The 23,285-nt window shown below is 34.9% G+C and overlaps 3 protein-coding genes across 3 annotated transcripts; all 3 read left to right on the top strand.

Moving 5' to 3' along the window:
- The first annotated feature begins 924 nt into the window (after window positions 1-924).
- On the top strand, window positions 925-11,926 carry LOC123890026 (brefeldin A-inhibited guanine nucleotide-exchange protein 2-like). The gene is made up of 11 exons (XM_045939565.1): window positions 925-2,453; window positions 4,671-4,988; window positions 5,190-5,535; window positions 5,630-6,052; window positions 6,140-6,432; window positions 6,786-7,059; window positions 7,418-7,923; window positions 8,445-8,766; window positions 8,896-9,274; window positions 9,754-10,430; window positions 10,796-11,926. Exons 1-11 carry the CDS (start codon window positions 1,240-1,242, stop codon window positions 11,405-11,407), a joined length of 5,364 nt encoding a protein of 1,787 aa, XP_045795521.1. The 5' UTR covers window positions 925-1,239; the 3' UTR covers window positions 11,408-11,926.
- Window positions 11,927-12,360: 434 nt separating this feature from the next.
- On the top strand, window positions 12,361-13,361 carry LOC123891543 (neo-calmodulin-like). The gene has a single exon (XM_045941424.1). The coding sequence runs from the start codon at window positions 12,595-12,597 to the stop codon at window positions 13,183-13,185; it is 591 nt and encodes a 196-aa protein (XP_045797380.1). The 5' UTR covers window positions 12,361-12,594; the 3' UTR covers window positions 13,186-13,361.
- Window positions 13,362-17,128: 3,767 nt separating this feature from the next.
- LOC123889903 lies at window positions 17,129-22,294 on the top strand. Its single transcript, XM_045939416.1, has 8 exons — window positions 17,129-17,334; window positions 17,404-17,473; window positions 17,614-17,704; window positions 17,855-17,916; window positions 18,927-19,183; window positions 19,324-19,363; window positions 19,461-19,592; window positions 21,718-22,294. The coding sequence occupies exons 1-8, from the start codon at window positions 17,281-17,283 to the stop codon at window positions 21,906-21,908; spliced, it is 897 nt and encodes a 298-aa protein (XP_045795372.1). The 5' UTR covers window positions 17,129-17,280; the 3' UTR covers window positions 21,909-22,294.
- The last annotated feature ends 991 nt before the right edge of the window (window positions 22,295-23,285 follow it).

The following is a 23,285-nucleotide window of genomic DNA, read 5'->3' as shown; positions in this document are numbered from 1 at the left end:
CCAAGATCTACGGACATCTAAATGTGATCTGAATTGTGTGCAGCAGGAGATGTGTGAGTGTGAAGTCTATTGCATAATTTGCATTCGGATATTTTTCTTTATTAAAATTAAACGGTCCAAATTTTCAGCTTAAATTTTATATTTAAAATAATTAATTTGATTTTTATTAAATTAGTAAGGATAAATTAATTTTAATATATTAAGGCTCTGTTTGGTAACACAAATAAGTTAGCTTATAACTTATCATATGAGCTTATAAGCTTGTTTCAAAAAATTAGAGGTGTTTGGTAACAAACTTTTTGTACTAGCTTATAGCTTTTTTTTCAGATGCTATTTCAAGTAGCATTTGAGCTTATAGCTTATAGCTTTTTACACTTTATTCCATTTTTACCCTTTAATTTAATAACTACCCACTCTAAAAAATAAACTACCCATTATCAATTATGTAATTTTATATTTAATAACCACTTTAAAAGCTAATTTTACCAAACACTTTGATTTTAATAAGTTAGCTTTTCAACTATCAGCTATAAGCTAGTTTTTCAGCTATCAGCTAGCTTATCAACTATCAGCTAGCTTATACTCCCTCCGTCCCAAATTATAAGGGGAAAAAACCCGTTTTTTTTGTCCCAAATTATAAGAGAAAAAATTATTTTCAAGAATGTTTTTTCCTTATTTTCATAAAATTAAATGCAAATTGCATTTAATTTATTCTCTCTCTCATTTTCTCAATAAACAACAACCAATAAAAATTGTTTTTACATCTTCATATACAACTTATTCCAAGAAAAACCCACAAAAACATATTTCAAATTCTCATGTTTTACTTTTTCTTAATAAATGTGATTTTTTTATTTTCCCTTATAATTTGGGACGGAGGGAGTACCTTATTTTCAAATGCATTCAAAATTCATAACTGCCACCATTTACGAACACTTATGTAAGTTATGTTTCACTTCACAACAAAGAAAGTAAAGGGTATTTCAGTCAATACGCTTTCAAACTTCAGTTGCGAAAACGCGATCATCACAAAAGCAATAATCCACTCTCAAACACGCTTCGATCAGATCCCGAAATTAACTCGTTCTCTAACCGAGTCAACTCGTCGCCATTAACGAACCACTATCGAACTCCACCAACTGGTTCCTGCAGCTCATGGTAGTGAGATCCTAGTTCGAGGAAGTACCATCATCATTCTCAAGTGTCCTTACTGACTCGAGACTCGTCTTCAACTCGGGAATGGCTTCTTCGGAAGCCGATTCCCGTCTCAGCCGTGTCATCGTCCCTGCGCTCGAGAAAATCCTTAAGAACGCTTCGTGGAGAAAGCATGCTAAGCTCGCTCATGAGTGTAAATCCGTCATTGAAACCCTCACTTCACCGCAGAAGCTTCAATCGCCGACTTCTGAAGCCGGTGCTTCCGACGCCGGTGAGCCTGAGGTTTCAGTACCTGGACCGCTTCATGATGGAGGCTCCGTTGAGTATTCTTTGGCAGAGTCCGAATCGATCTTATCTCCTCTCATCAACGCTGCTGGCTCTGGCGTATTGAAGATCGCCGATCCCGCCGTTGATGCTATCCAGAAACTCATTGCCCTTGGATATCTCCGTGGTGAGGCTGATGCATCTGGAGAATGTCCTGAATCGAAGTTTCTGGCGAGTTTGATTGACTCGGTGTGCAAGTGTCATGACCTAGGTGACGATGCCATGGAACTTTTGGTGCTGAAGACGCTCTTGTCTGCGGTAACATCAATTTCGCTTAGAATTCACGGTGATTGTTTGCTTTTAATTGTGAGGACTTGTTACGATATCTATCTCGGTAGTAAGAATGTAGTGAATCAAACTACTGCTAAGGCGTCGTTGATTCAGATGTTGGTGATTGTGTTTAGAAGAATGGAGGCAGATTCGTCCACTGTTCCGATTCAGCCTATTGTCGTGGCTGAATTGATGGATCCAACTGAAAAATCTGATGTTGATAGCTCCATGACAGTGTTTGTGCAGGGTTTTATAACCAAAATAATGCAGGATATAGATGGGGTTTGGAACCCCTCAGGGACGCCGAGTAAGGTTGCGGCCATGGCTCATGATGGTGCGTTTCAGACCACTGCGACGGTGGAGACAACCAACCCGGCAGATTTGTTAGATTCAACTGACAAGGACATGTTGGATGCCAAGTATTGGGAGATCAGTATGTATAAGACAGCTTTGGAGGGGAGGAAAGGGGAGCTGGTCGATGGAGAGGTGGTGGAGGAGAGGGATGATGATTTGGAGATTCAGATTGGGAATAAGCTGAGGAGGGATGCTTTTTTGGTGTTCAGGGCACTTTGTAAATTGTCCATGAAGACACCCCCTAAGGAGGCATCTGCTGATCCACAGTTGATGAAGGGGAAGATTGTGGCTTTGGAGTTGTTGAAAATTTTGTTGGAGAATGCTGGAGCTGTCTTCAGAACTAGTGAAAGGTAGACTTTACTAATTTCTTTTTTTTCTCATTGTTCTCATTTTGCTGTATTTTTATTTGGATGGATTCGGTTCAAACTTTAAAAGAGTTAGCATCTTATATTAGTTAGGGTAGTTGAGATATGTCTTGGGTTAATTGTGAAAACTTCCGAGATGGCAAGACTAATGAAACAAAAGAAACAGTTAGATATATGAAAACTTCAGTCACACTTAAAATATAACTCAGTAGTAAATTTAAAAAGCTAACGAGGAAGCGGCATATAACATTATGTAAGACATTAACCTTGATTTACTTGTTGTGTGACTTAAAATTTAAAAGCAAGTTTAATATATGACTGCTCTTGTGTATATAAGGAAACAGAACATACTTATTAATAAATACATAATACATAATTGCCACTGATATGTGGCAGCCAAGGCTGACTGGCCTTTCCATGCAAAGAAAAGTGAAAATCTTAAAGAGCACTGGAGAGTAATTGTAGAAGAGTAGAGGCAGTTGTTAATAACAAGGCGGTTTTGTAAGGGTCGAGTTAGTCCCAACCCAAATTCTAAGAGCGCAGTATACTTATACTTAGAAGATTGTGTGTGCTTTTACAGATGCAACATGCGATGGAACTGGAATCTTGTTGCTTTGTGTCATGTTGATAATTGTGGCACTGACATCACTTGTGTAGTAGATGTATTAGAGTTGATTTTTTTTTTTCTTTTCCAAATGAGTAGATGCAGTAGAGTTACGGACCAAATTATCCAAACATGTGCAAGAAATTTTAGTTGTAAGTTGTAACTTGTAATAGATGTTTTGGTGTTTCTTCAACTATTTAATGATTAGTACTGTACTAAATTTTGTTTTCCAATCCTATTTGATCATAAGTATAGATTGTAGGCATTAACTTGGCTATGAAAGTTAGGTAAACCTCTAGCAAGGTTTTTCTATTTCAAGACAAAAGAAAAAATTCAATCTTGCATTTTATCAACATTGTTATTAAGATCAGACATTGACTAGGTATATGGCCAAAACACTCCCTATAATGACTTTGTTAAACCTCTTCCTTTGAGCTAGGTTTGTGGTTGAGATAGGCCTAGTCAGTTCTTAATTCAAATGTGGATCTGAATTTATCCAACACCTGATGTTGACCCACCTCACCTGCCACTATCCAATCATATAAAACCTATCTGGTCCAAATTTCTAGTCTTAGGCATGAGGGGGATGTGTTAAAATCCCAAATTGGCTAGATAGATGGCCAAAGTACTGTAGCGATTCTGCCAATCCTCTTCCCTGTCCATTCTTAATTCTAATAAGAGTGAATTACTTTTTAGTTGTGACATATGCTAGTTCAAACCCACCCTTTGTAGTTATAACTTATAATAATTGGTGATTCATTAGGACTTAGCAGAGTAATGCTTAGCAGAGTAATGCTTTGTTTGGATGACAAAAGAACATGAAAAGAAAGGAAGAGGAAAGAATGAAAATGAATAGAAAGTGGGTGAAAAGTGGGATATATATATATATATATATATATATATATATATATATATATATATATATATATAATAAACGACATAAATATCCCTACATATAAAATGAGATATTAATGTAAAAAAATATTAATATTTATATTAGTATATGTATATATTTATATAATATTTTAAAATAGAGTATTACTACATTATATATATAACAAGTTTACAAAAAAACAATATTTCAAACAAATAAAAGTTGCTAAGTGCAAAAAGGGAAAGACCCAGCAAAATTTGCCAATGAGCTTTCTTGCCACCTTTACAAGGAAAGCATCTTTCTGGGTCCCACATGCTCATGTTTCCTTCCTCCCAGTTCTCTTCTACTTCCAAACAATGGAAGTTCCATGGAAATAGTGCTTTCCCTTCTCCAAGTTTCTTTCATCTTACTTTCACCTAAGATAAACAATATGTAACTGATCAAATCATGTAAACATGCTGTCTGTGAATTGCATTGATTATTACTGTTGTGCTTAAATACTTTTATGTTTGTAATGGATAGATTATATGTTATTATCATGTATTGATTATTATGTTGTGCTTAAATTCTTTTATTATTTTCCCTTTTAATGTCGTTATGGTATCTTTCTTATTTTTTACATTTTCTGCTTTTTAGGCACTACATGACACCTTTGCTTTTATTTTATTGTGTTACTTTTCTGGATGAACATGAACACTAATGTTTGTATTGACCGGTAAAACAGGTTTTTGGGTGCCATCAAGCAGTACTTATGCCTATCATTGTTGAAGAACAGTGCTTCAACTCTTATGATCGTATTTCAGCTATCATGCTCCATCTTCATCAGTCTTGTATCAAGATTTAGAGCTGGATTGAAAGCAGAAATTGGAGTATTTTTCCCCATGATTGTTCTCAGGGTTCTAGAAAATGTTGCTCAACCCAATTTTCAGCAAAAGATGATAGTGCTTCGTTTTCTAGAGAAACTTTGTCTTGATTCACAGATATTGGTGGACATTTTTATAAACTATGACTGTGATGTCAATTCATCAAACATATTTGAGAGGTGTGCTGAGGTTTATTTAATCTGTTCTGCTTTATGGATAATTTGTGCTATTCTACATTTATATATGGATTTCTAATTTATTAGCATTTTCTGTCTTTGAGTTGGTTTTACACTATTCATCTCAGTGTGGGTGTTGTCTTGACTGTCATTGGATTGTTTAATAAACTATACTTACATTTTAATATTTAATCATTATGTTAGGATGGTCAACGGACTTCTGAAAACTGCCCAAGGTGTCCCTCCCGGTGTAACAACCACGGTTTTGCCACCTCAAGAGGCAACTCTTAAACTGGAAGCCATGAAATGCTTGGTTGCTGTTTTAAAATCAATGGGAGACTGGATGAACAAACAAATGCGCATTCCCGATCCTCTTTCAGGCAAAAAAATTGAAGCGGTTGATAACGGCCATGAAGCTGGAGATTTTCCCCTGGCAAATGGGAATGGAGAAGACCCAGTTGAAGGATCAGATACTCATTCTGAACTCTCCAATGAGGCGTCTGATGTTTCTACTATTGAGCAACGCCGGGCTTATAAACTAGAACTTCAGGTAAGCAAATGCATAAGTTTTCGAGTAGCAAGCAGATCTCTTCTACTGCTTCAACCGTTCATCATCTATGAAGCTAATGCAAAGTTTATGGCAGGAAGGTATATCTCTTTTTAATAGAAAGCCAAAGAAGGGAATTGAGTTTCTCATTAGTGCAAACAAAGTGGGTAACTCACCGGAGGAGATATCTGCTTTTCTTAAAGATGCATCTGGGTTGAACAAGACTTTGATTGGTGATTATCTTGGAGAAAGGGAAGAATTATCCTTGAAAGTAATGCATGCCTATGTGGATTCTTTTGACTTTCAAGGGATGGAGTTTGACGAGGCAATCAGGATGTTTCTTCAAGGCTTTAGACTGCCTGGTGAGGCACAGAAGATAGATCGAATCATGGAAAAGTTTGCTGAACGTTATTGCAAATGTAATCAAAAAGTCTTTTCTAGTGCCGATACAGCATATGTCCTTGCTTATTCTGTGATATTGTTGAATACTGATGCTCACAATCCTATGGTGAAGAATAAGGTGTGCTCATTTAATTCTAGAAATTGATGCACACATGATTATGATAGATGTGATGATTTATTTTCTTTTGGTTACTGAACTTTGCAGATGTCTGCTGATGATTTCATAAAAAACAACCGTGGCATAGATGATGGAAAAGATCTACCAGAGGAATACTTGAGGTCATTGTATGAGAGAATATCTAGAAATGAGATCAAAATGAAAGATGTTGATCTGGAACACCAACAAATACAGGCAGTGAATCCTAACAAACTATTAGGCTTGGATAGCATATTGAATATTGTGATCCGTAAGCGTGGGGAAGACAGTCATATGGGGACCAGTGATGATCTAATCCGCCGTATGCAAGAAGAATTCAGAGAAAAAGCTCGCAAAACTGAGTATGTTCTCCGGTATTTTCTGATTATAATATTTTATTTTAATTTTATCCTCGGTTCATAAATTAACCTTATTCTATTTTTGACACAAAGAACCTTCTGTTGCTACCTTTCATTTACCTTCAGGCTGTTTATGGGTCCTACCACTTTACTAGTACTTTCTGTTTCTTTTCACGGTTAATGTCAGTTGGACATGCAGTCTATCAATCAAAAGCATCCACATTGGTTTTCTTTTTATGTTTTTTTTTTTTGTAACTTCAATGCAACAACTGAGGAATATATTCTATGAGAAAAATGTTCCTCTCTTTCATACAGTATACATATACATATAATATTTATTTGCTTAAAATTTGTAGGTCTGTCTACTATGCAGCAACTGATGTAGTAATCCTTAGATTCATGATCGAGGTCTGTTGGGCACCGATGTTAGCTGCTTTTAGTGTTCCTCTTGATCAAAGTGATGATGAAATTGTAACAGCTCTGTGTCTTGAAGGCTTCCGCTATGCTATTCATGTTACATCTGTAATGTCAATGAAGACACATCGAGATGCTTATGTGACTTCATTAGCAAAGTTTACTTCCCTGCATTCTCCTGCTGATATTAAGCAGAAAAATGTAGACGCAATCAAGGTTGGTAAATTATAATTCTTCCTTGCAACTTGTGACATCAAAAACCTAAAGTTGCCATTTAAGTCCTTTTCTTCCAAGTGCTTTGCTCACTACATAGTCATAGATAACAATAAAAAGTGGCCATCCTTTCTGTTAAATTTCGATCAAAACATGGCATTGCCAAATCAGTGGACATGTTTTTGTGAAAGCTTTCTGCCTTCGCTGAAAGTCAATCTGGGAAGGAATTATTTAAAGACACGTTATACTTAATTGTCATGCATACTTAGGAATATGATGCATTATACGTTATCTGAAAGCCAATGTTAAACTCTCGTGGTTGTGGATTTGACTTTGGATATTCCTTCTGAATTGTTGATAGGCGATAGTTACTATTGCTGATGAGGATGGGAATTACTTACAAGAAGCTTGGGAGCATATTTTGACCTGTGTTTCCCGATTTGAGCATTTACATCTTCTTGGAGAGGGTGCTCCACCAGATGCCACATTCTTTGCTTTTCCTCAGAATGATTCTGAAAAAGTAAAGCAAACTAAATCGGCTATTCTTCCGGTTTTGAAGAAGAAAGGGCCTGGGAGGATGCAGTATGCAGCTGCCACGTTGATGCGGGGTTCATATGATAGTGCTGGAATTGGCAGTAATGCTGCTGGAGCTATCACATCAGAACAAGTGAACAGTCTAGTTTCTAATTTGAATATGTTGGAACAAGTTGGAAGCTCGGAAATGAGTCGCATATTCACCCGGAGTCAAAAGTTGAATAGTGAGGCCATACTAGACTTCGTTAAGGCTTTATGCAAGGTCTCCATGGAGGAACTGAGATCTCCATCTGATCCGCGGGTTTTCAGCCTTACCAAGATAGTGGAGATTGCGTATGTGCTATCTTTCTTACTACTTAATGCATGCTACTTCCTTGCTCTCTCTGAACTTTATTATCTCTTTCTGTAGCTTTAGGTGTTGATGGGTTGGGGAATATGATACATATATACAAAAAAATTGAATATAATTTATTGATACTTGATCTTTTGGGCAGTTACTTTGTGTCACTCTGTCTGCTTGTTATCATTTAACTCATTTTCAAATCCCCAACTCTAGCAAAATCCTTTGTAGCTTGGAAAAATTGGTCATTTTATTGTCCAATTCTTGTAAATAACATGGGGTTGCATGTGACAAGACCAATGTTTGGATAATAATTTGTAAGGTTTTTAAACTTACAGGTTCCTCCAAAGATGAATTTGAGTAGGTGTGTGCAATCCATCTGAGAGAAAAGTCAGGACAGAGCATTAGACTTTATCTGCTTATGATTTCGTGTTTCATGATTGGTGAATGACTTGATGTTTATTTACTGCTATCTATGTTATATCGTTCCGTTTTGACAATCATTCTGTAACAGGCACTATAATATGAACCGTATCCGGCTTGTGTGGTCAAGCATCTGGCATGTTCTTTCAGATTTCTTTGTAACCATTGGTTGCTCAGGAAATCTTTCAATTGCAATTTTTGCTATGGATTCCTTGCGTCAGTTGTCAATGAAATTTCTTGAGCGGGAAGAGTTGGCTAACTATAATTTCCAAAATGAATTTATGAAGCCTTTCGTGATTGTTATGAGAAAGAGTAGTGCTGTTGAAATTAGAGAACTTATTATCAGATGTGTCTCTCAAATGGTTTTATCTCGTGTCAACAATGTCAAATCAGGATGGAAGAGCATGTTTATGGTACGGCTTCTCAATTTCTGTTTTCTGTAGAGAGCTCCTGTTCTCATAGATGATGTTTTTGTTGAGTTTATCTTGTGAAGAAAATATTTATGTTTTTCTTTTGCCCATTACGCGTGGACTTGATTTCAGGTATTTACAACAGCAGCATATGATGACCACAAAAACATTGTACTCTTGGCTTTTGAAATTATCGAGAAGATTATACGAGATTACTTTCCATACATCACTGAGACTGAAACCACCACCTTTACAGATTGTGTCAATTGTCTAATTGCATTCACCAATAGTAGATTTAACAAAGAGATTAGCCTAAATGCTATCACTTTTCTTCGATTTTGTGCAACAAAACTAGCTGAAGGAGACCTTGGCTCTTCGAGGAATAAAGGCAAGGAAACTTTTGGAAAGATTTCCACACCTTCACCTCGAACTGGAAAAGAGGGGAGACAAGATAATGGAGAGGTGACAGACAAAGATGATCATCTCTATTTCTGGTTTCCTTTATTGGCTGGTAAGGACATTGTTTAAGTTTGTCTATCTATGAATTAGAGCAAAAATAGTTAACCTATGTTTCATAACTTGCTCAAAAGATTAGTACTTATTGGCAAAAAGTTGGACCGGAGATCAAACTGGCAAGACCGGATTATGGTTTAAGTGGTTCGACCGGTTCAACCACGATTGAACCAGATAACTAATAGATAAATAAAAAGTATTACAAAAGTAAAAAACAAAAAGTAAAACAACATAAAAACTGGTTGAACTACAGTTTTACCAATTTAGCCCCGGTTCAATTCGGTTTAATTAGACTGGTTTAAATGAGATTGAGCCAATAGGCAAATTGTCTAGTTCCTGGGTCAACTAGTTGAATGATCTGGTTCAGTCCTGTTTTTGAAACATTGCTTATTTCTATCCAGTATCCGCCACCCCTGTTTCTAGTTGTAAGAAGCTTGGCTGGTTTCGTCTATGCTTATTAATATCTCTTTCGTGCAGGTTTGTCTGAGCTTAGCTTTGACCCGAGGCCGGAGATAAGGCAGAGTGCTTTGCAAATCCTATTTGAAACCTTACGCAACCATGGCCACCTCTTTTCACTGCCTTTATGGGAAAGAGTATTTGAATCAGTCCTATTCCCAATTTTTGATTATGTTCGCCATGCTATTGATCCTTCAGGGAGTAGCTCCCAGGTCAGTGAAGTAGAAACTGATGGTGAGCTTGACCAAGATGCGTGGCTCTACGAAACATGCACATTAGCCCTCCAATTGGTGGTAGATCTTTTTATCAACTTCTATAACACTGTTAACCCACTTTTAAAAAAGGTGCTGATGCTCCTTGTAAGCTTTATAAAGCGCCCTCATCAAAGCCTGGCTGGAATTGGCATTGCGGCATTTGTTCGTTTGATGAGTAATGCTGGGGAGCTGTTTTCTGATGAGAAGTGGTTAGAAGTGGTTTTGTCACTAAAGGATGCAGCAAATGCAACACTCCCTAACTTTTCGTTCCTTGATGGTGGAGACTTTGTGACTGGAAATGAACATGCTTCAAAAGCTGAAGATGACACAGATCCTGCTGAGTCTAGCTCGCATGATAATTTAGAAAGCCCAAGGACGGACCGTCTTTATGCTTATTTATCTGATGCAAAATGTCGAGCAGCTGTTCAGCTTTTATTGATTCAGGTTGATTTTTTCGCTCTGTTCATCCATACATACATTATGAAGATGCCATATAAAAAGAATATACCAGAAAAAGTCTAATATAAATATAAAGGAAGTTATAACAAATGCTTTGCTTAAAATATCTTATTTGTATTCTCATGGAAATTTGATTGCAAATATAGTTTTTATATCACTATTTTAGTTATAGTCTTACTCTTAGGAATGTGCATTAACAGGGATCAAACATATATTTTCCATTCAGTATCTTTTTTTTCATATATAATGTGCGCTGACAACAACAGTTATGTGTGCCATAGAATTAGAAATAGAATCCAGATGTGTTTATTTTTCTAAAAAAATTAACATTAACTCACTGAAATTGACAGGCGGTAACGGAGGTCTATAACATATACCGCACTCAACTTTCTGCAAAAGCCATGCTAGTCCTCTTTGATGCTTTGCATAATGTGGCATCACATGCTCACAAGATTAACAGCAATACTATTTTACGCTCCAAGTTACAAGAGTTTGGGTCTATGACCCAAATGCAAGACCCTCCACTGTTACGCCTTGAGAATGAATCCTACCAAATATGCATCACATTTTTACAGAACCTTGTGGTTGACAAACCACCTAGCTATGAGGAGGCTGAGGTTGAGACAAATCTAGTTCGGCTATGTCAGGAGGTCTTGGGATTTTATATTGAAGTAGCAGGCTCTGGACAAGTATCTGAATCTTCTCATGGTAGGCCCCAACATTGGTTAATTCCTCTAGGCTCTGGGAAGCGAAGAGAGTTAGCTGCACGTGCACCACTTATTGTAACCACTCTTCAGACTATTAGCAGTTTGGGAGAAATTTCTTTTGAGAAGAATCTGGTGAATTTTTTCCCTCTTCTATCAAGCTTGATAAGTTGTGAACATGGATCAACTGAAGTCCAGGTAGCTCTCAGTGACATGCTTAGTTTATCTGTTGGTCCTCTTTTGCTGCGGTCATGTTGATCGCTTTGGTAAGATTCGCCCTGCTTTTTGAGATGCGGGATATTTTTGTCTAGATCATTTTGTTCATATTTTCTTCATCTCCCTCACCCTTGTTTTCTTGACAGAAATAGACTTTCATAGTGTACCCAAAATTAGTAGCGATTTTATGTTTAGATATACCTTCCAAGTTCTGCATTTTAGAAGCCTAGCTTTTCTAATCAGAATTGATATGTATTACCAAGAGGTTAAATGTTGTATGCTTAATTTTTCCCCCCCTCCATTTTAAAAAATAATGAGTTTCCTATGTAATTCGCGGTTTAGTTTGTTAAGTTTGATAATTTTCTTGTTATATGTTGTTTGTGATTAATTTTCTGGCTCTGGTGGAAAGCACAATTTCTATTGCTGAAGTTGTTATTTTCTTGAGAATTTTGAGATTGTTACTAATGATTATTAAGACAAATACTATACTTAGGGTGCACTTGAATGGTGCTTTTGTTTAATTAATTTCACCACGACAAACCTATTTATGTTACACTTCAATTTGATGGGCAAATATGATTGATTGGTGGACAATCTGGACTCTCGGCTTACTATTTAGTTAGATTGATAGTTTGAATACTCTTGGTGGTTTACAAATGCAACGGTGATTTTTATTGATGTTATCCAATTAAACTACTTTTGCTCAAATTTCAATTCAGTGGTGGTTCAAATATAAATCACTTCTGGAAGCAGTTCTCCAATAAGCCGTCTATTTTTATCAAAACATCCAAATACATTAATCCAGTTGCAGTCCTGGGGAACTGAATTAAATACTATCATGTAGAAAACAATTAAACAAATTAAATAGTTGTCTAAGGTGAAATTAGCCGGCATTTTAATTAGTGTGATTCTTATGACTTTTCAACAACACACCAAACAAGACCTAATCAAACTAAAAAGATAACAAGTCTAAAACTTTTCCATTTTTCTAGTACATGTGTTTTTGTGAACAGAAATTTCAGGATCCTCTATAAAGCGTATAGAAATATTTCAGGCTGTATAAAAGAAAGGGTGAAATAGTTGGAGTTAGAGTTGCACCAGTTGAAGGCTTCATGAACCTACACATGTCACCCTCAAACTGATATATTTTCTCCATCATCAGGATTTAAACTCTGATTTTTAAATTTCTTCAACTCTTTTTAACCATTAGTTTAAACCAGCTAATAATTATGTTAGGACTTTTCAGAACTTCCTTCACCTTTCTTAACAAAAAGGCCAAATTATTCTTCAACAAGCCAAAAAGCATAGACATTATTAGAGAACCTAACACAAGTTCCTCTTCTTTTGTTGATATGGAAATGTCTAATCAGTTCAAACAAGTTTTCAAGCTAATTGACACTAATGGTGATGGCAAGATATCAACCAGTGAGCTCAGTGAGCTGCTTTCATGTTTGGGATACAAAGATAGCATAGCTGCTAAAGAAGCTGAAGGTATGGTAAATGTGTTGGACTCAAATGGAGATGGGTTTGTAGACTTGGAAGAATTCATGGTTGTTATGGATGACAAAGAAGGCAAGTTTGGTTGTGCCAGTGACATGGAGCAAGATGAGTATCTCAAGGATGCTTTTCTTGTCTTTGACACAGATAAGAATGGTCTAATTTCAGCTAAGGAACTTAAGAGAGTTTTGATAAATTTAGGATTTGATCATTGTAGTATGGGAGAGTGCAAGCTTATGATCAAAAGGGTTGATAAGAATGGAGATGGATTTGTGGATTATGAAGAATTTCAAGCCATGATGAAATCAGGATTAGCCAACTAATTAAAGCTTGTTTGAAAAAATCAAAATAGGATAGGAACTAGGATAGTGTAGTATTTTTGCATTTTTTTTTCCTTCCTTTTATTGCCTATCTTTTTTGTGCTCACTCATGATGGGCATTGTACATATTGAATCGTCTACAATTATAAGATACTAGTACTAAATTATCTTTATTTATACGAGCTTCTTTGAATTTTCAACTACATTAATTTTTTTTTTTTTGCAAACAAACCTTAATTAACTTACAAAGATTAAGCATTCATGAAGCCAATATACTTCATTTATACTTATAATAGTGAAAATATAAGTTCATCTACAGAAGAGTCGGGTGTTGGATAATATGTTCATACTTCACAAATTGCTTAGTAGAATTTATTCAGAAGAAACATAACAAAACAAAACAATTGATAGAAAACATTCGGATGAAAATGAGACAAATGAGTTGTGATCAAACACCTCGTCTTTTCTGCACCGAGAGTTTGCTCTTGACTTACAAAACTAGTGTGAAATTTTAGTGATTAGGGGCGTTAGTGTTTTTGCTGTTGTTAGTGTGTATTTTTCTTGGCTTTTCCCTTGCTCTCTGCCTTGTTTTCCTCTGTGTTTGTGGTATCTTGTATATGCTACCCCTTTGCTCTTCTTGGGCACATGTGGACTTTATATTAAATTTCTGCTGCCCCTTCATCGAGACTGTGATTTCATTAAATGTTTAATTTCACTGAAGGTTCTTCTTCATTAAAGAAAATGCAAGACTTAATTTATTAATGCAACAACCGAATCAATGAAAATAACACTTCTTATTGGCTTGAAATACGAGCGAGCAGCCAAAAATGAAATATACATATGATGATTATGACAAAATTAAAGATATTTTGATAAATCATTTTGGATTTCATGAAAACAATATTACAGGATTGCTGGATAAGAGGCAAACAGACTCTATGTATCAATATTTATTTTAGAAAAATGAACTTCTCTAAAATATGCTTAGATTAAAGAATATGTAGTATTTGTGTCCAAAAAAAATAAGTCTAGATTAGAGATGTACGAGTGAGTTCACAAATTCTAGTTTAACTAACAAAAATGTCGATATTGCTAGTGTCGGATGTCATTACCGGGGTTTGAACCCCGACCTTCACTTTGAGTGTGTGAGTTTACGATGACTTGTCATTTCGTTTATTTAAAAAAAAAAAAATGTACCAGTAATTTTCCAATTTTTATTTTTGGAATTTACTTCCTTTTATTTTTGGTAAATTTTTGAATTTAGTTTTCTTATTTTGTTTTTTGGTAAGACCTTGTTTAACAAAAATGTACTATTCATTTACATTGTTTTGATCGTATTTTTTAAATAATATATAAATGTAAATATTAACATATAAGATATTGTTCAATTTGTTTTGATGAATATTTTCAAAATATTAAATTTTTATAATTTTTATTAATAGACAAAAAAAATATTAACGATCAAAATTGTGCATTAGCATACGTGCAGTGGTTAAATATGATCTTATAATTAGGGAAAGAGGTAGTATGAATTAATATATATATATATATATATATATATATATATATATATATATATATATATATATATATATATATATATATATATATATATATATATATATATATATGGGGTTTTCTAACTTAGACCCTAGTTAGGTCTAAGTTAGCAAGGTGCACCTTTTCAATTGGACCAAAATATTCATTCTTTTTAATTAATTAACCAAAATACCCATTAATAGACGCGGATCCAGTGTCCCGCGCGTACCGAAGGACCATGGTTACAGACCGTTGATTTCCATCAGACAGCCAATATCTGATCTCATCAAGACTGTCTGATCAATCCGACAGCCCAGATCATCCTGATCCATCAGATTCCAGCGCGTGCGCCACACTGGATTACACCCTGGAGAGAGAAAAATTTGCTTTTTAAAAGTAGGACACGTGTCACACAATGGTTGGCTGGACGTGATTTTTGTTCATTTAATACTTTGAACTCAATTATTTCGTTGTAAATTAATTTTTTATTTTTTATTTTTATACCAAAATTCATAATTTTTTTTTCTACAAATAGAGACTTGGTTCGTTTGATTTGGACACCGAAAAAAAAATTCAATTTTTCACTACCTTAATCTCATTTTTTGTCTACTAAATACGTTACTTGTGTGTTGTAATTTAACACGCACCACTCAACCAACTCACTGAAACCATTATACCAGGAAAATAGTAGATAATATTCTGGAACTTTTGGTATATTTTATGAAATTTTTGGAGACCTGAAACTATTTTTAGTTAATTAAATGAGATAAAACGGTAATTAAAAACTAATGTTTGCTTCTGAAACCATTTTACTGGTAGAATGGTTGCACATAGTTGTATTCTGAAACCATTTTACTGGTAGAATGGTTTCAGTGAGTAATTTATTAATTGTGTTTGCTTCTGAAACAATTTATCTGGTACAATGGTTTCAGAGAGTTGTAATCTGAAACCATTTTGCTGGTAGAATGGTTTCAGTAAGTTGATTATTAGTTATTTGCTTCTGAAACCATTTAGCTTGTAGAATGGTTGCACATAGTTGTACTCTGAAACTATTTTACTGGTAGAATGGTTTCAGTGAGTAATTTATTAATTGTGTTTGCTTCTGAAACCATTTAGCTGGTAGAATGGTTTCAGAGATTTGTACTCTGAAACCATTTTCCTGGTAGAATGGTTTCAGTGAGTTGATGTAAGGTAGTGAAAAATGAGATTAAGGTAGTGAAAAATTGGGTTTTTTTTTCTGTGTCCAAATCAAACGTACCAAGTCTCTATTTGTAAAGAAAAAAAAGTTATGAATTTTGGTATAAAAAAAAAAATAAAAAATTAATTTACAACGAAATAATTGAGTTCAAAGTATTAAATGGAAAAAAATCACGCCCAGCCAATCAGACAGCGACACGTGTCCTGCTTTAATTTGGTCTTGCACGGTGAAAGACATAGGTCTTTCACATTAGAAAAAGCCATATATATATATATATATAAATAAATAAATAAATAATAGAAGTAGGAATAATTATAGATTCAAATTCAAATACGCACTACAACATCAATATTCCTGCAATATTTTACAAACCATAGTCGAAAAGAAGGAAAATGCTAAACAGTGCCCCCGGGGCACTGTTTAAGGAACCAAATATAGTAATATCATATTGAAATTTGTGCAGTCAACTAGGGATGGCAGAAAAACCCAAACCCGTGAGACCCACCCGAACCCAAACCCAAGTCAACGGGCGAAACCCGAATTGACTGGGTTTGGGTTTGGGTTTGGGTGACACCCGAAAATATGGGTGTGGGTTTGGTATCACTCAAACCCACACCCGAAACCCATACACCCACCCGAAACATGTTAAAATTACCTAAATACCCCCACATATATATATAAGTGTAAAAGTAAAATTAGGTTTTTCACAAACCACAAACCAAAATTGTGTTTGAATTTTGCTTGAAAGTTGGAAGAACTTAATTTTGGTTTAGTTGTAATTTAATTTTTTGAAAGACTATTTTGTAATTTTAAATTCCCTTGTAATTTTAAACCTATGTTTTTGCTAAGTGATTGACAATATGTTTAAATTCCATTGTTTTTGCTTAAATTTATCTTGTTTTGCTTAAATTTGCAAAGTAGTACAAAATGCGTTGTGGGTTTGGGTTTGGGTGTAAAAAACCCGAACCCAATGGGTGTGGGCGTGGGTGTGGTTTTGCCACCCGAACAGATTTGGGTTTGGGTTTGGGTGTTGATTTCGGGTGTGGGTTTGGTATCACTCAAACCCGCACCCGTGGGCGCCCGTTGCCATCCCTACAGTCAACGCCTCGAAAGTCTAAAAAGTGTTATTTTCAATTTTAAAATTTCCTTTTTTTGGTTTCCTTAACCAGTGCCCCGGGGCACCGGTTAGCATGACCCAAAAAAGAAAAAGAAATATATTTTCCATTGTACAAAACGTGATAAACACAAAAACCCCGCGAGCCACAAATCAAATCGAAACTCTTTCAAATTTTGAAATAAAGCTCCTTCCCTCTCTCTCTCCGTTCGTAATTGAGAAATTCTGGAAACCCTAATTCCCAAAAATGGAGTTGCCGGCTCTCTACCAAAAACTCTACTCTAAATACGCAACATTAAAGGTATTTCCCTTTCGTTCTTCTTCGATTTCAACTACTTGTTACTCACTTACCTATTTATTATTGTTTCAGACTAACAAACTCTCCCAATTCGAAGAGATTAATAAGGAACAAGAACACAAATTCCTCGAATTCGTCTCCGGTAATCTACATTCTTCACAACTTTTCATGCTTCTGTTGTTTTTTGTTTTTTTTTCTTCATTATTTTACCAAATTTAAGCACTAATAGTTACCCAGGAAGTGTGATTGTGCATGTTTGTTTGAATTACTTTTGCGTTGCAGCTGCCGAAGAGTTGATAGATCACTTGAGGAGTGAAAATGATAAGCTTCTTGGAAAAATCAATGATTTGGGAAATGAATTGACTTCTGTTAGGTATGTAGTATTCTGCAGTCTACCCTCTATTTTTTATTTTAGGTTTTTGCTGGAAATTTTTAATTTTTTTAGGTTTATTTGTGCTGTTAGATGCGCCGTGTGTGTGGGGGGGGAATTTCGAAGACTTAAATTTGTTTTTTTGTCATCCAGGCTTGCCAAAGACAATCAGCTTGTTGAACATCAAAGGCTTTTAATGGAGAAAACCAAGAAAAGTGAGAGACACTATCATTTTTGTGGTTCTTCAAAATACCTGCTAAATATTGTTTGTGTGACTTGGAAATTGTACTTCTTACAAGATCTTAGTTTATTGTCATGATGATCACCGGATGTCTTCCAACATGTTTCTTAATAATCCAAAGTTTATTATCATGATGATCGCAGTTTTGTTTATTTATTTAATTTTTATGTTTTAGTGATTAGGGATGTTAGGCCAAAATCCCAACTCTTGAGATGGTATTAGAGCTCATTCTATATGTTGTGGGATTACCCGTTATCGAGCAATCTGTAAATGACCAATCCTTCAAACTTTGTGCTCTAAATGTCTAATCTTGAGTGTGAAGCGGTGCGGTAGAAATCCCACATTGACCTGTTATATGGCCAAAATAGTAATTATAAATTTGCGAGCAATCCCCATCCCAAAGTTAGCTTTTGATGTTGAGTTAGGTCTAAAGACCGAATTCTAAGATCTTAATTTATCAACTTAAAAATGAGCTTAGTGATATACTGCCATGGGCATTTATTTACCTTGGATGCTATAAGAATGGGCTGGCTACTCACTTGGTAGAGAAAACCTTATTTTTCTATTCAATGAGATATTCATGTTTCTTTGAAGTGACTAAGTGATTTACTTATTCATCCCAGAAAACAGAGATTTAATAGATTGTTATCTTTCAGGCGTTTCCTGACTTGGATGACAATTTAATGTAACTATGGTTTTTTAGTTTGTTGAGTCTGAAATTGTTTTATTTTTAGTTACTTCTCATATTTTTGTTTAACTCCTTATCAAAGTAGTAAGTCAAGGTTCTCCCATTATGATTGGCATAGCTGCCTAGTTGATCCTTATCATCAGCACTTTTGTGGAAATCTTTATTCTCTGTCAGAATTTGATCATGTTTAATTGTGTTATGATTTGTGAATGTAGGTTTGCAGTGTCCTTCTTTGTCCTTAAATTTAGTCCATTTATACATTTTTTATTGATGATTTGGATGTGAACTTTTGGCAGATGAAGCCCTTTTTGAAGAAGTTGAGAAGTTGCATAAGCTTCTTAAGGAAGGAACTTCTGGTGATTTAAATAACCACAGTAAGGTCATGAACAATGCCTCCAATAACTCATCTGTAAGAATGACAAGAAAACGTATGAGGCAGGAACAGGATGCACTGGACAAAGAAGCGGAGCTTATACCATGTGAAAATTATGAAGGTAATTCTGTGGAGAGAGAGTCAACACAAAGCTTTCTCAAGGAGAATGCTTCAAATAAGGTGAGCAATTAGAACCTTTAAAACTGAATATAAATGCATGTGTTCATTTATATGAATTATAAGTATGTATGCACATTTCATTTAATTCTTTTGGTGGAAAAATTAAGCACCTTAATCTGCTGGTATTTTGTTGTGAAAAGCCATTGGAGTGCTCTACGTCTAAGGCTAATGATCAATCAGGTTGGTGTGAGTAAATGGTATTCATGCGTCTTTATACATGAATTGTTTCATTGGGGTTTTAGCAATATTTTTATATATCCTTCATTGTGTTTTATAGGTCTTGATTTACAAGAAAGTGGTCGTAATAACTGGCTTGTTCATGCTCTTTTTGAGTATACATTGGATATGAAATTATCGACTGACAATCAAACTGGACGATTATGTCTTTTTGCAATGCATCAATCAAGTGGTAATTCATACTTTTGGCTTGTAAATTTGTGACCAATATCTTTTTCTTAGTATTTCTTAACCTTATTACACATGTTTTTGAGTTAACAATTATTGAGAATATTATACTGCTTTTCTATATTGTTTTAATTTGGTTATGTTGGGAGAATTCTTAAAGATTAGCTCTATGTACTTGTTCTAGTTGACCCAGTATTACTTTGTTAATAAATGGAGTTTTTACAAAATGCTTCTATCAAGTTTTGCTTCAATTGAACATTATCCTGGTCAACGGTGCAATTGGATGTCAGTGCACCATATCTTTTTGTACTGTAATGCATATAAATGTAACTATATGAATTTAGACACTCTAGCAAGGTTACATTAATGGGTAATGGGCTGTTTAAAATTTAAAAAATTCGGAAATGAGGGTATATACTGTGTTTAGAAGACTCAATACTTTAATGAGCTTGATTGCTGCTAGCTTAAGAGTGATTACTATCAAATATCAAGCTGTGACATTTGTTGAATGATACCTGTTCCCTAACTTTTAATTGCAAAGTTTTGGTCAAATCAATTTTTAAGTGCTTGAAATATGGTTCAATCTAGTCTCAAAGTTGTAAAATGTTTTCTTTAAGTAAGGGTTTGAGGGATATTGTGGGTGATATATTGATGCAAGAGATGTTTCAAGGGTTGCAATGGCTAGCAATAACCAGGTTATATGATTGGACTTTATTTGACCAAAACTCTGCAATTGAAAATGGAAAGACAGACACCATGATACGTCAACTGTAATAATTTGGTCATGCATGACTGGTGTGACGTGTGAGAACACATGGTGGTGCCACAAGTTTTCTTACAACTATAAGACTGTTCTAGAATCAACAGACTACATTTCTTTTTAAGGCAGTCTTCATATGCATTAGCCACTGTCATGTTGATGTATGCTCTTTGTAGATTATATGGTTTCTTTCTACTAGAGATTAAAGAGGATAAATAAGATATGAGATAAAGATTTGGAGACAAGTTTGAGAGCATGTGATTTTTCATTTAATAAGAGTAGAAAGGACTGTATGTATTGTAAGTTTAGTCGGAAGTATACTAATTCTTGCATAGACCATTCCATATAGATCTTGTGGTTTATAAGTATATCAGATCCATCATACAAATTAATGTGGGATGGATGAAATCAGTGAGTGCTTTCACTGCTTTGGATGTATTAGAAAAGTAGCAGTCATATTTAAGGGAAATTTTATTGCGGGACTACAAGACCTACAATGTTGTATTAGATTGAATGTTGAGTTGTAGAGGGTCAACAGAAAAGAAAGACCAATATTGAAAAGATGAGAAAGCTACAAGCATGAGTCAACGCACAGGACAATATATGATTAGGAATGAAATGCGTTAGAGCATGAGTTGGGTTAAAACCTATTTTGGTAAGTTGGAGTATCCTTTTAGGTAGTATGAGCATGTGCAGAGAAGACTTTTTGATGCCGCAATGGCAAAATAAATCGGACGGAGGGTAAACTGGTATAGGTAAAAGGAGACAAGTACTACAGGCCAAACCATTAACAAAGGGCTTAGATCTAAATGTTTTCCCTTTAGATATGGTTTTCAATGGCGACCTTCTGGTGTTTGGATGGTTCGGTCTACGTAGCCAACTCCAGCCATTGAGAAATGGAATTTTGTTTTTTTTTTGGATAAAAAATTTTGTTTTTTTTCATTATTGGTAGAAATGCAATTGCAAAATCATTATGCCTCTGCGCTAATGATTGCAGCCAGTAGTGTTGAACCTTCAAACAAACCTTATCAAGGATACATTTCTCCTCCTCTTTTTGTCTGCATATATCTTCATTCTTCCTGACACATCTATCAAATTTCTCTTATCCCATCTTATTTTCCCATTTATGTTTGTTTTAGATGTCAATTGTGTGTTTTAGATGCTTTGATTATGTAAAATGCATCAGCCTGTGAATCAGTTTTCTTTAAACTTTGTAAAGTTTGTTCTGTTTATTTTCAGTTCAGTGAGAAAGTCTTGTTTACTTGGGAGGACCTTCACTGCTACCTTTTTTTATTAAAGTTTAAAATAAAGTTCTAGCTGTTCAGCATTTTATTTAATTGCTTGGTTAAAATGTTTCTCTTATTGACAGGTTACTCTTTCAGTATATCATGGATTAGTAGAGCCCCTGGAGAGGAAGCAGAACTGCTATACCATGTTCAATCTCTAGGCACACTTGAAAGGTTAGCACCAGAATGGATGAGGGAGGATATCATGTTCAGCCCAACCATGTGCCCCATATTCTTCGAAAGGGTATCGCGTGTTGTAAATCTGAAACACTGAAGATGCTTTACGTCCAAATTAATTTGATTAATGAAGATGCTTTACGTTCAAATTATTGGGGACAGATTGGGAGGCGCAAGTAAAAATACAAGAAGCATTCATGGACTGCACCTAATCAACAAGAAAACTATTCCATTTTATTATTAATTTCGTACTATTTTTAGGCTCAATTTTTTTATGCCACTGTGTTCTCCTAGCCTTACTTAAAGTTGTCAATTAGTGCTTCAAGTCATGTTATAGTGGCTAGTGATATTTATTTCCTAGTTTGTGGTTGCTTTCTAGGTAGATGCACTTATCAATGCTATTGGTAAATACATGGTAGAAAGTTACTTCTACCTTTTAAGCTTAGCCTATAAATATTAATATTAGACTTCACTTTTAATCAATCAAAAAAAGAGTTGTATGCAAATTGCATTTTGCAGAGCTTGATACCTTTTGTATCTTGTTGAAGACCACTGCTCAGATCTTATCAAAGGTATTCAAACCTTAGTGGTGGTTCTACATTTCTCCCAGCTCATTGTGAGATACATGGATTGCAAATATGAAAAGTCTCGTGGAGCATTGTGAGATAAAACTTTTCTCCCAGCTCATTGTGAAATACACGGGTTCTTGAAATCGCAGGATGCAAAGGGAACAATTCCTTCTTGAACCTTAATTTCGTTATCTCCCGATTCTCCCAAATTTGAAATGATATATTCCTATCGACACTGATGAACCCTCAAATCACACTTTTCTCCCAGATCAACTAGTGATAATTGACTTAAATCGACTTAAATCTTGTTTGATAATTGACTTTACCCATATCTCCCAAATCGACCTGTTGTGCTTCAGCATTGTTATTTCATTCTCTCAAATCTCTCTTCTCTTATTGATACGGTTAGAATTTAGAAAAATGGGGACCCAAACTTTCAATTTAAAAAACTAGAGCGATGCGATGCGAAGTAAAAAAATAAAGAAAATGAAGGTTAAAAACCAAACTTTGAATTAGCAGCCCCTTCTTTAAAAAACCAAAATAAAATGTATAAATAAAAAAAAATATAGAAGAAATATTTGTTATTAATATATAAAAAAAATTATGACAAAAAAAAAAATCAGCGACTTGTGCAAATGCAAGAACATTTTACTAATTTAAAAAAAAATAATTTTTAAGAGTTTTAGAAGTTTGTAAAAAAAAATCACAAGGTTTTCTCAATAACTAATTTTTGGATTACTTTTACTTTGATGCGAAAAATCTCACAAGTCAACTAGCGCACATATTATTAACAATGGACACATGGTCGTGCAGTTTTGACGAGTTGTCTGTCGTACCATAGCTTTAAATTCATATCAATCTTCTAACTCCTTAATAACAAATTCATCAATGCCTTAGTAAAAAAA

The sequence above is a fragment of the Trifolium pratense genome, linkage group LG6 (assembly GCF_020283565.1).
Source record: "Trifolium pratense cultivar HEN17-A07 linkage group LG6, ARS_RC_1.1, whole genome shotgun sequence".
Lineage (NCBI taxonomy): Eukaryota > Viridiplantae > Streptophyta > Magnoliopsida > Fabales > Fabaceae > Trifolium > Trifolium pratense.
This window is presented reverse-complemented; position numbering and strand designations above follow the sequence as displayed.

Bases quoted from the DNA above. Each gene is read 5' to 3' on its own strand.
- LOC123889903 (XM_045939416.1), top strand. From the start codon at position 17,281: ATGGAGTTGCCGGCTCTCTACCAAAAACTCTACTCTAAATACGCAACA. The intron at 17,335-17,403 runs GTATTTCCCTTT...TTATTGTTTCAG, and splicing joins CTAAATACGCAACATTAAAG to ACTAACAAACTCTCCCAATT. The intron at 17,705-17,854 runs GTATGTAGTATT...TTTGTCATCCAG, and splicing joins AATGAATTGACTTCTGTTAG to GCTTGCCAAAGACAATCAGC.
- LOC123890026 (XM_045939565.1), top strand. From the start codon at position 1,240: ATGGCTTCTTCGGAAGCCGATTCCCGTCTCAGCCGTGTCATCGTCCCT. The intron at 2,454-4,670 runs GTAGACTTTACT...CCGGTAAAACAG, and splicing joins GTCTTCAGAACTAGTGAAAG to GTTTTTGGGTGCCATCAAGC. The intron at 7,924-8,444 runs GTATGTGCTATC...ATTCTGTAACAG, and splicing joins ACCAAGATAGTGGAGATTGC to GCACTATAATATGAACCGTA.
- LOC123891543 (XM_045941424.1), top strand. From the start codon at position 12,595: ATGTTAGGACTTTTCAGAACTTCCTTCACCTTTCTTAACAAAAAGGCC.